We start from the raw sequence: 11,062 nt of genomic DNA on the forward strand, positions 1-11,062 counted from the left end.
AAAAAAAAAAAAAAAAAAAAAACCTACACAAGAAACACCAAGAAAAACCTAAACCCATTTAAAACCAATTTACCCCACCGTCCTTATAAATCTAGTCAACGTGCATGAGTGTTACACTAACAGAATTAACGACAGATATATTTTATTACACACAAAATTAAAAATTTCAAACGCTTGACAAAAAACTTATAGTTTAAGGACTATAAGTACATTTATATCGCCTACACTTTGCTAGATTAATATTTTATTTTGGCACATAAGAAGAGAACAGCATGACTTACAATGGCTCCATGAGAAGCAAAGTAAAAGGAAAGAGTTGTGACTTACAGGTGTGGGCAGGTCTCTTATCAAGTTCTGCACCTGAGATTCGCTTGGCTATTGTTCTTTGGAATCGATGTTCAACTGCTTCAATGATCTCCGTAAGCTGGCTTGAACTTGGAGTTATATTTGACATCATTGTCTCAGTAAGGGACTTATGGGAGGTCAGGATCCTAGCTCATCTAAACTAATTTACTCAGTATGCATGAACCGATATTCTCATCTTAGTTAACGACTTCTATGAAGCATCGACACTTTAGTTTAAATGACATGACAATGTGCCTATGTCTTGTGTCTGTGTACGTGCTTCAGTCTTTAGTCTATCTTGGTGCAATGCAGTAGAAATATTAGAGTTGTTTAATCTAACTTGGTCGTCTCATCACCAATACTTGCAGCACAAATTTCTAGATAGCATTAGCCGTGATTCATTTGGGGCTGAAGTTGACTCTCATGACTGCAAGATGTATATCATGACGCATATCCCCTTGTTCCATTCTGAATCTTAGACAATGCTCAGAGACGGGAAGGCCAAGAGATTTAGGAAGTTGTGAAAGAGCTAGATTATGTCATTACTTAAATAAAAAGGGTATCTAGTTTCTCGATCTCTATTCCTTTATGTAAAAGGTAATCAAAAGTCGAGAGATTCGTATCCAACATGAGTCCTTTAAATCAACTAGTCTCTCTTTATAAGTGACTTCTGAGTGATAATAAAATATGTTGTGAAGTATTATTGAAGGGTGTTCCTATCTAGAACCTATCAGTTATACTATTGAATCTCTTTCTTAGTATCAACAGAAAATTTATACTATTAAGCTTTCGTCCAAATTTTCTACAAATTAACGTACTAAGTTCTACAGATCAATGTAATAAATTTTCCAAAATACTTACCAATTTTACTCAAAAACCATCCCTCAACAGCATCTTAATCTGAAGCCCTGTCAATCTTTTTCCCCAGCATTTGTTTGTAATTCAATGAAATCGTGTAAGAACATTATTTTTAATAATTCTTCACAGGAAAATACCTAACATAATGTAAAATATTGCAACATTTGCCAAATCTAAAAGTAGTCATCAAATTTGCAAAAGGGAACTCAAGTAATTGTGGAAACAAAATTCATGCTCATGCAGAAAGATACAGGCATAATATAAACGAGCGCATAATAAGAACAAAAAGAAAGATCTGTAAGGATACAACAGACTGAAAGTACTTTAAATGTCTTTATTTCTAAATAATTCACATGTTTATTGAGCAAATTTCCCCTGTTAATGCATTTGACCCATAATTATCTTCATCAATTTTCAAACTGAGAATAGAGAAAGATGGATGCTTACACCGCTTTGGTTTCGCTCTAGTTTTCCTGCGTAAGTGTTGTACTTTCCATAGCTCAAGCCATTGCCACGATATTCATGTGGCTTGATGCACACCAAGACAACTCTGCTGCAGTTCAAGAGCAATTCTGATGCACTCCGCCATAGGACAGTTCGTCTTGATTGCATTTGAGGCAATATGAGACCTACTAGCAGCATATCCAGCCTGCAACAACAAAAAGCCTCAGAAAGAGAGAAAAAAGAAAAGAGAGAACTATTTTTCTCTTCACGCATCTACATTCCACGCAAAATCCTGTTCTCTAGCTATGAAACGCAAACACTCTAGTTCGGGAAACTGTCCACACTCAACGTGTATAGGACATTTCTACACATGTTGAACACGTGATGTACTTGTAAGTACAGTAGACAAGTACACATGAGTTAGACATACAGACTTTAAATTCTCTTGTATGAAAATGATATAGTTGTAAACTATATAAATTTAAATAAACGTATGCAGGCCACATTTATGTCCTATACTCATAGAAAACCCGTCATGTCTATGCCAACATTTTTTTGATTTCCAGCATGTACTAGAATCTCATGACAACAAAAACAGTTTAGCCGTGTGGGCAATAACATGCATCACACAATTTATCAAATCTTAACTACCTATATTCTCACCTTGATCATCTCGCTCATCATGGTATTGAGGGGAGGCGAATTTACTTTTGCTCGACTTGCCACCTAAGCATGGGGGGTTGAGAGATCACGTCTTACATTGTCGGTCCAGAAACAGAAATGAAATATTAAACCATGAGAAAATAAACACCTCGTCCATTTTGATGTACCCTACTGGTAGTTTGGAGTCACTCTCATCCACCATTTGCCCCAGAAGTTTCTCAAGATCCTTCCCTTGGCCATTGCCTATCCATTCCCACTGCATAGCCAAGGTCAACATGTCTTCAATGTAGTCTGCACTGTGTAGAGGTCCAGTCCAAAGAGGTCCCGAAACCACAAGTGACTCGGAAACCTAACATGAAATTTTTTTTAATGTATCTCCAACTACAAGATTAAATGTTGCAAGTATTTACATTAGAACGAAAGCACCCAGTGAATAAGCAAACAACAAATTCAAGCATATTCAACTTGAAGCCATGGCTATCTGGACCATGCAAATTATACGAGGAACTTTCGGTATCAGTTTAAAATATGGAAGCTGCTGAAACCAGTGGATGCTTAAGCTCAAAAGAGTAGCAGAATGTCAATCATAATCATTGTCTTACCCTTGTATCATTGCAAGGGCAACTCATCTGTCCAACCTCACTCCAGGAAAAAGCTTGTGAATTTCCACATTTTTTGCAATAGCTGACGAAACCATAATGCCTGACATAAATAGTGGGATCATGAATCAAGCATCATCAATTATCATACAAGATACATCCAGCACTAGCAGACATTCTAAACTCGTCAACTATCACCTGTTTTTATTGATCCTCCCTCGATTGATTCGAAGCATAACTCTAAAAACAGGTCCATGGTATGAATAATATGAAAAGAGTGGCGTTACATAGAAACCCAGTACAGAAGCTTCACGTGCAACCCCACCTATAAGCATTCGCAAACCAATTTCATTTGAAAATGGCATGGGACGCACATATGCTCCATATGCAGCTAAAGATCTAGAAAGAGAGAAAAAAAAAAAAAGAAAAGAAACAAGAGAAAGGAAAAAGGAATTTTTAATTACCACACCAGCCATAGTATAGCATACACCTTCATGTAATTACCCTCCAATATTCAAACTACTACTTAGCACTCATTTCGCTTGTAGACTTAAAACTTAGCACAAGGGTACAAGTCAAAACCAAAAAAAAAAAAAACAACACTCGGAATGGTTAGGATCAATTCTGTTAGTCTTGGTATGCCTTTTCAATTTTGGCTGGTTTTGTCAGTTAAGCTTTTTAAAAATTCGGCTCTATCTTCAGTTTTAAAATTTTCTTAAACCAATACGTCGGCTTTAAGACTCAATAAGAGATATAGAAATATTAATTGAGAGCTAATACCATATGAAACTACTAAAACTTCAAACTAAAATAATGTTATATATTCAATCATTTATATATAGATAAAAGCCCTTACATTGATCAAGATTTTCAACGAAGCGGTTAAAGCAAACAAGTATTGGAATACAAATTGTAACAGATAAGATTGTGCACTCACTGAGAAGGGTGATGACCGCCGGAAGAGAAACCATCCGTGGACGTAACATAGAGCAATCCATCCAATTTCAACGCATTAATAGCGGGCCTCAAAAACGTCGAATCACTCCCAAAGGAATCAACATCAATAAAATCAAAGAAATCCTTTTGCAAATAGAACTCCGACATAACCCTGTTCGCATCACAATTGGTAACCATCCACCGCCGAGTCTCCCCAAAACCTTCCGCAACCCTCGATAGATTCTTTACTATAACCCCCCGATTTTCGTCATTGGCGTCATTCGCCAACACAAAATCAGCCTCAGCCTCGACCAAGTACCGAAGCGACCGAATCCCGCAACCGCACAATGCGTCGAGAACCCGAAGACTTCCCTTGGATTTACGGTAAAGCGCCGCCGCGAGTACGCCCAAGTCGCGTCCGGTGGCGCTTTCATGGCGGAAGAAGGTGTCTCCGATGTCGAATTCTATGCCCCTTTCGGTGCGATTGTTTGGGAGGCAATTGTTGAGGGGTTTTTTCTGCGACTGTGAAAATTGGAAGAGATGAATCGTTGAAGAGGAGAAGCAATGGGAAATTGTTTGTTGGGTGCGAAGAAATGGGGAAGGAGATAGGGTATTCAGCATCACAGTTAACATGGCGGGAAGTCGTTAGATTCTCCATTTTCATGGATTTTATACGGAATTTATTTCTTTATAACCAATTTTTATTTATTTTAATATATGTACTTTAAAATTATTTATTTTTGTCCATAGCCTTCAAAAATTAATTATTTTGATCCTTATTTTCAATAAAAATCTTTACAATGATTTTCAACTCCGCCATCACTTGAAAGCATATTTCGGAGGCTAAAAACCCATATGGCCACCATGACCATGGTTGACTAGGGCGAGGCTAAGGTGACCTCAAGTATTCTCCTGACTCGAGACAACTTTGTGACTTCAACTCAATCTCATTCAAACCAATCGAAAGGGAAAAATTGGAAACCCACAAGTAAGTCTCGAACAGAACCTCTTTCTGACCCTAGCTTGCTACACCGTTTTCTTTGATCTTTGACTTAAGCATCAAGGGGTATGTGACAAACACCATATAGTTTCGGTTCAATAGTTCGAACAAGTTACAGAAAACGTATTTGAAGCACTAGAAAAATAACAACATTGAGCACACAAACAAGTACTTTACAAGAATAGAAACCCTTTCCCTTGCATTTCGTCTCAGTACCCAATTTGACTTAGTTTAGTATTTTTACAAAGCTGAACCAATAGAGACCATACAACAACTTGCACAGAATAGCTGCAATGCATCAGAATGAGGGTAACCCAATTATTATACCTGAATCGTGGGAGAAGGATAACTTATGACTTTGCTATCCTTCCTATATTTGAGGCAGTTGATGATGGATACGATAATCTACATTTCAGCACGGGACGTGGCTGCAGGCGTGAAGATGAACATTTTACAGTCGTGAGCGTCGACATCTGCTCCAAACGATGCCACTGCATCTCCTGCAACATCTTTGTGCTGCAAAAGTCATCGTACCGAGTTAGCACAAAAAAAATTAGCCTGTTGCAAAGCGAATAGACGTAAGCGAAGGTGGGTGGCTATTATTCAGCGAAATTATGAGTTTGTATGAGCTCATTGCTCTCCTACAGTCCTACTAAGATAGGTTTTGTTTTGTTAGAGGTCAGTTCAGATGTTCTATCATGTGTTATCCCTACTCGAGTGTCCGAACCTGATCTCACATATTATCTCAAGTGATCAGATCCCTTACCAGCCACAAGTCTCTTACGGAGACACTAGTGCCAGGTTTAAGCCCAAGTGTGTTCCAATCCGTGGTGATCGTTGATGCAACTGAACATCGATTCCAAAGAACGACAGCCAAGCGACTTCCAGATAGAGGACCTGCCCAAACCTGTAAGGCAACTCTTTATATTCTGAAACATTCACACCTAACTCAGCCAGCTAACATAGCAAGTTTGCAAGGTAAAGATAATTCCAGATATTAATGTGACATTGTTCTTCATCAAATACAATCTATAAGATAATGCATAAACTGGATTACCTGAAGGCAACCATCCTTTCCAAAAACTTTAACCTTTCTTCCCTGTACCCCAAGAGGATCTGCATATAATAACTAATTATTAATTACGGCATCGTTTCTTTCTTTAAGGATGTTTTCGAAACCCAAACAAGTTTTGAAAACGAAAAAAAATCGTTTTAAAAACTTATTTTTTGTTTTTTAAATTTGGCTATGAATTCAAACGTTTCCTATAAAACATGAAAAAAAAGATGCGGTTTACCTTGGTTTACTGCAATGACCTCCTCATTGCTAAGAATTTCAAAAGTTTCTTTAGTCATGCTTCGTACGTCGCAACCAATCAAAAGAGGGGACTGCACATTAACGTTAAAATTTTGAGATATTAATGGACGAAAAACCGAACGAACGTCGTGTTTGAATGTGGCCAGCCTTGTTTTATGCTAGGCAAACACAATGTTCGTAAAACAAATTAAGATGTCGGGTAGACTTGCAATCAAGGATTATGTGGGTAGGGAGGCAGTTTATGATCTATGTGGAACTAAAACAATATAGAGATATAATTGTAGGAAGGTCGGTCGATTGATATTTCTATATGAATACGCATATGTCGGGCTGTAGAAAGTACGAGATGGGATGATATAGACGGAGAAAGGGATGGAGAAACCTTCATCAGAGCCCATATGCTAAAATGAGCGCGATATTCCTGATAAGTCATGCCTCCATTACCAACTTCCAACATATCTGGATCTGTCCACAGAAGCTTCATGTGAATACTAAACCTCGTAAACAAACCGAGAAATCGACACCTTCAGACATAATCACTTTCCTACCATTCCAACCACCAGGCCCTGCATACGCCGCCCACTTATTGTTGATATCTGCAAGAGTCGTCATGCTTGAACAAAAAGAAAAACACAAAACAATACCGATCAGCATCGTAATAGATCAAAATTAGCATTAATACCCCTGAAAATGAAGTAAAGGAAGGTGCCAACAGAAAATGACATGAGGGAAGTTGTATACGATTAGAATCAGTAAAGAAGGGACGTTTACGGAGAGGCCTAGAACCTGACCTTGCCCATGTATCATTAATGTCATCGGTCGTACGCCAACTGTTTCCAACCTTGCCAGCCCACAATGCTGGATCATCGACACCCCTGACGGAAGAAAAAATATAGCACGATAAATTCATAGATGATAGAAACAAGATAACAAATACAAGAAAAAGAATCGGAAAGGACGTCGAGAAGAACAAGAGTACCATTCACAAAGTGAATAGAAGATACTACGCCCAGTTGCGTTTAATGCATCACGCATAGGTGGGAATCTGGGAGTCAAAAGTTAACTTCAAATCAGTAAGAAGCTTCCATTTACAATCAAATAGAGCAATGAGTATAATAAGGTGCAAACCGCTCTATCGGTTTAATTCCCAGATTGTAGCAGTTATCATACTTCAAATAATCAACCCCCTAGTAAAACAAAAAATGGAAAAAAATGAACTTAAATACTGAACTGATAGTAGAATACTATGGAAAACTTAGAAGTTCAAAACAAATGAATGCTTGTTCATCAAAAAAAGTTCCTCGACGTCGATCAATAATCTACATTTTCTGCTTCGAGGAAGTACATACCAATAAGGTAAAATTGGACTATCGAAATCCGTGTCGGAGGGAGAAAAGATGTCCAGCCCTCGAATAGGTAGGACTGGGACTACAACGAGCCTTTAAAAATTTTGAAGAACCACAAGCCATTGCCATAGTGCTTTACTGATTGAGGATCAATGGGGCTAAAGAAAGTGAATCTCAAAACACATATATGCAGATGTTCGATATCCATGAGTGTCTAGACAATCTATGTACACCTTTGGTAATCTCCCTACATTCGGTCGTCATCAGAAAATTGGTAGGATTTCAATATCGTAGGTAGATAGCGACCCTGGTCTTGAACTCATTTCACCAATGTCATCACTCGACTTTTTTTCAACTTCCCCAAGAATCACTAAGCAAACTCGTATATGTAGACTATAGATACGGCTTCCTAAGGAAAGTATTGGAACAAGTTAGATTACAAACTCACCCAAGAAGCAAACAACTCGGCATCGTCATTTTCATGGTAAAGCGACCCTGGTCGAACTTGGCAGGTAAAAATACTGTCAAGTGTGAGCGAATCAAAATAAACAGCATCAGCACGTACTTTCTATAAAGTAATACATGAGGAGCAAAAGAGAGAGATAACATTTAACTCTTAAGCTTTAGAAGTTGAGTTGACATTTCTTCCTACCCAGCATCAGAATAGATTCCAAGCTTCAAGCCTTTACTATGTACATAATCAGCAACAGTTTTAATTCCTGATGGGAAAGCCTTGGGATCAGGAACCAATTGATCCTGCATCAATGAGTTTGAATAGTTTGTCACTTCGCGTTCATACAAGATTAATATACACAATGGGACTCGAGAAAGTTCACAGGCGGAGTAGGACAAATATTAAAGTAGAGAATTACAACACAATGCAACGTTTTTTGTTCAAACAATCGTCGAACTTTGGACAGTCAAATGAATTTCTCACACGAAATAGAATTTAAACAACCTTTGAATCTCTCTTTAGAGCAGACCAGCAATCATCTGCATTTATTTGAAAAAACAGTAAGTTCTAAAATAAAACAAACATAAAGAAAAGTTGGCACTTAAAGGTGCTGGAAATATACCTATATTGACGTACACGTAACCTAAATCAGCCAGACCCGACGAAACGAGTGCATCCGCTGACAAAACCAATGTCCCAATTAGGGAAAACCCATTATTATTGAGAAACAGCTAACACAATTCTCAAATATTTCAAATGATGATCTTCAAGTATGAAACTCCCAACAGAGAAGTCACATTTTTCAGAGAAACAATGACTTCGATGAGGTTCAAAAACTCGATTTGCTGCAGCTTGTATGCACAATATTCCGATGAATCGACATAAGTTATAAACTTCTCAAGTAAATTGGATAAACAAACAAGTTTAAGAAGGGAAAAATTAGTGAAAGAACTCAAAGAGAACTATTCTCAGCCTCATTTCTACCAGAATGTTTTTTCTCAACAAGAGTGATGAACATTAGAGCGAGAGATTCAACCGTGAGAACACGTAAGGCACAAGGATTGAAAGAAAGAAGGTACCAGTTTCCTTGATAAGACTTTCATCAATATCACAGGCAAAAAAGTTCCAGCTATTCCATCTGAAAGGATACATAAACACAATATTAAGAACATAAAATGCTAGGCAAAGCCAGAAAACAAAACTTGATATCCCCGATCGTCCAGAAATTGTAAAGGATGGAACCCTAAATCACCTCTAAGCTATTTCCATGATTCAAAATTTGAAGAAAACGATAACCCAGATGTTTAAAGGATAGAAGAAACCATAAGAAACTCAGAACAATCAGAAATATGATACCCCATCTGAGGCGTTCGAGCCAAGCCATTTTGAAGCTGCAATATGCCGTACTTGGAGGTATCAAAAATCCGATGAAATGAAGACTTGAAAATCGATCTATCATAGCCATTCAACAGTGACACTCCTCTCTCCGCAACCGCCGCAGACGCCGCCGTGAGTGACAAAATCAGTAAAAACACTGATCCAGAGCTTATCCGCTTCGCCATTACTGGATAATCCGATCTCCTTCCAGGGGGAACTGAGAGAGACTTTAAAGGGCGAGGAATATTATCATCGATCTATCGACTTTATCCCTTTGATTAAATTAAAAATTGGGTCAGTTCCTTGCTGGGGTGCTCTGCTTCTGCAAGAAATTGAAGTAAGTAGAAGATTCTTGTTGACCCCACAATAGAAAATGGCATCAAATCCTTTACCTCGATAATTTTCCGGCGAAAATCTGTAATTTTGCCCCCTTCTGAATCGTTAATCATGGACAAGTGTAAAGTAGTGGAAATTTCTACAAGGAAAATAAGATTACGGATAAGATGATAGTATGATGGAGCTTTTCCTGTTAAATTAAGCTAATCATGTTCCTCACGTTTCTATTTTCTGGGAATTTTCTTTTCTACTTTCAATTATTTCTTCTTTTTGTTCGTTCTGTCTGTTTGTGCCAAAGTGAGAGGGAATCCCTCTTTTTTATGGCTGAGGTTGAAGAATCATTTTTTTAAAACACCTAAATTAATAAAAATTAAAAAAATTAAATTTTTTTTATAATATTCTTAAATTTAAAAATAAAATTAAAAAATATCCTTACCCATATATTATTTTAAGTATCTCTTAAATTTTTAATAATATTTAAAAATATTTTTTAATTTAAATTTCTTTTATTAATATATTTAGAGTTTTTACGAAGTTTTAAATTTACCAATATTTTATGTTGAGTATCTCTTAAATTTTTAATAATATTTAAAAATATTTTTTAATTTAAATTTCTTTTATTAATATATTTAGAATTTTTACTAAGTTTAAAATTAAAAAAATAGAGTTGTGATTTTTAAAAATAGTATTCACCTCCTTAGTATTTATTAAAAAAAATCTATTTCTACCTCTAAAATATTTTTAAATTTTTTATTTTTTTTAATTTAACGATAATAATTTTATTTTTCGAAGTTCGTTTGCTAAGGGTTCTGTGTATATATTATATTTTTTTAAAGTTTTTAATAAGTTTAAAAGTGTTTTTAAATTTTTTTAAAAAATTTAAGAGTATTAATAAAAAAAAATTAAATGTTCAAGTGTATTCTTTATCACCGGCCAAAATATTTGAAGTTCAAAATCATCAACGGTCATATAATAAATAAATAAAATAAAAATAAAAAGTTCAACATCAATATTATATTTATAGAAATCAACGAAACAACAAAAATATTAATAAAATAAATACTATCAATGTGACATAAATAAGAGAATAAATTTGTTAACTGAAGCACTCATTTATTTGATAAATATTTATTATTTAAAAAATTGATCTTCCCTCGTCCAACCATATAATTATTGTCGCTAAATTACAAAATTAGTCCTTCCTCATCCATACATCATAATTTGATTTACGAAATTTTAATTAAAAGATAATGTACGAGAATTGAATTGAGCTACGTTGATAAACTAGTTGTATTTACAAATTATCTGATTCAAACGATAATTATAGTTAGATGATAATCTCAAATTATTTGATTTTTTTTTTTTTTTTTTTTTCTTCTTAGATGATCG

General features: G+C 35.9%; 3 protein-coding genes and 1 long non-coding RNA gene across 8 annotated transcripts in view; 1 reads left to right on the plus strand and 3 right to left on the minus strand.

Annotated features, from left to right (window-relative positions):
* The window catches only part of LOC111447948, a 2,016-nt gene extending 1,568 nt beyond the window's left edge, over positions 1-448 (minus strand). Inside the window, exon 1 of the long non-coding RNA XR_002711346.1 lies at positions 328-448. This is a non-coding gene — a long non-coding RNA (uncharacterized LOC111447948). The remainder of the gene's footprint in view (positions 1-327) is intronic.
* Positions 1-1,082, plus strand: part of LOC111447939 (alpha-galactosidase 3-like) — a 5,821-nt gene extending 4,739 nt beyond the window's left edge. For all 3 annotated transcript variants that reach the window (XM_023087342.1, XM_023087343.1, XM_023087344.1), the window contains exons 14-15: positions 330-482; positions 714-1,082. In XM_023087342.1, the coding sequence (XP_022943110.1) occupies positions 330-482; positions 714-824 (264 nt within the window). In that variant the 3' untranslated portion in view covers positions 825-1,082. The remainder of the gene's footprint in view (positions 1-329; positions 483-713) is intronic.
* Positions 1,083-1,312: 230 nt separating this feature from the next.
* On the minus strand, positions 1,313-4,491 carry LOC111447941 (tRNA (guanine(26)-N(2))-dimethyltransferase). Its single transcript, XM_023087345.1, has 6 exons — positions 3,847-4,491; positions 3,108-3,308; positions 2,913-3,012; positions 2,459-2,659; positions 2,311-2,373; positions 1,313-1,852 (listed from the first exon to the last, which is right to left on the minus strand). The coding sequence occupies exons 1-6, from the start codon at positions 4,476-4,478 to the stop codon at positions 1,724-1,726; spliced, it is 1,326 nt and encodes a 441-aa protein (XP_022943113.1). The 5' UTR covers positions 4,479-4,491; the 3' UTR covers positions 1,313-1,723.
* A 490-nt stretch (positions 4,492-4,981) lies between these two features.
* LOC111447942 (alpha-galactosidase 3) lies at positions 4,982-9,937 on the minus strand. 3 transcript variants are annotated; one of them, XM_023087348.1, is made up of 16 exons: positions 9,730-9,937; positions 9,317-9,609; positions 9,040-9,098; positions 8,583-8,639; positions 8,465-8,499; positions 8,159-8,262; positions 7,955-8,027; positions 7,289-7,347; positions 7,140-7,205; positions 6,952-7,035; positions 6,709-6,773; positions 6,543-6,625; positions 6,141-6,231; positions 5,903-5,961; positions 5,612-5,752; positions 4,982-5,361 (listed from the first exon to the last, which is right to left on the minus strand). In XM_023087348.1, the coding sequence occupies exons 2-16, from the start codon at positions 9,520-9,522 to the stop codon at positions 5,251-5,253; spliced, it is 1,293 nt and encodes a 430-aa protein (XP_022943116.1). In that variant the 5' UTR covers positions 9,523-9,609; positions 9,730-9,937; the 3' UTR covers positions 4,982-5,250. The 3 variants fall into 3 exon arrangements, with proteins under 3 accessions (XP_022943116.1, XP_022943114.1, XP_022943115.1); XM_023087346.1 differs by having other exon boundaries at positions 9,317-9,659; XM_023087347.1 differs by lacking the exon at positions 9,730-9,937 and having other exon boundaries at positions 9,317-9,714.
* Between the last annotated feature and the right edge of the window lie 1,125 nt (positions 9,938-11,062).

The sequence above is a fragment of the Cucurbita moschata genome, unplaced genomic scaffold (assembly GCF_002738365.1).
Source record: "Cucurbita moschata cultivar Rifu unplaced genomic scaffold, Cmos_1.0 Cmo_Scf00009, whole genome shotgun sequence".
Lineage (NCBI taxonomy): Eukaryota > Viridiplantae > Streptophyta > Magnoliopsida > Cucurbitales > Cucurbitaceae > Cucurbita > Cucurbita moschata.

What these genes read in the sequence shown, in the direction of transcription:
- LOC111447942 (XM_023087348.1), bottom strand. Translation starts at nt 9,522, where the DNA reads ATGGCGAAGCGGATAAGCTCTGGATCAGTGTTTTTACTGATTTTGTCA. An exon ending in TTCTATTCACTTTGTGAATG is followed by an intron (nt 7,036 to 7,139) that starts GTACTCTTGTTC and finishes TTCTTCCGTCAG; the next exon opens with GGGTGTCGATGATCCAGCAT. An exon ending in GAAAGGATGGTTGCCTTCAG is followed by an intron (nt 5,753 to 5,902) that starts GTAATCCAGTTT and finishes GTTGCCTTACAG; the next exon opens with GTTTGGGCAGGTCCTCTATC.
- LOC111447941 (XM_023087345.1), bottom strand. Translation starts at nt 4,478, where the DNA reads ATGTTAACTGTGATGCTGAATACCCTATCTCCTTCCCCATTTCTTCGC. An exon ending in GGCGGTCATCACCCTTCTCA is followed by an intron (nt 3,309 to 3,846) that starts GTGAGTGCACAA and finishes CTCTCTTTCTAG; the next exon opens with ATCTTTAGCTGCATATGGAG. An exon ending in GCCCTTGCAATGATACAAGG is followed by an intron (nt 2,660 to 2,912) that starts GTAAGACAATGA and finishes ATTTCATGTTAG; the next exon opens with GTTTCCGAGTCACTTGTGGT.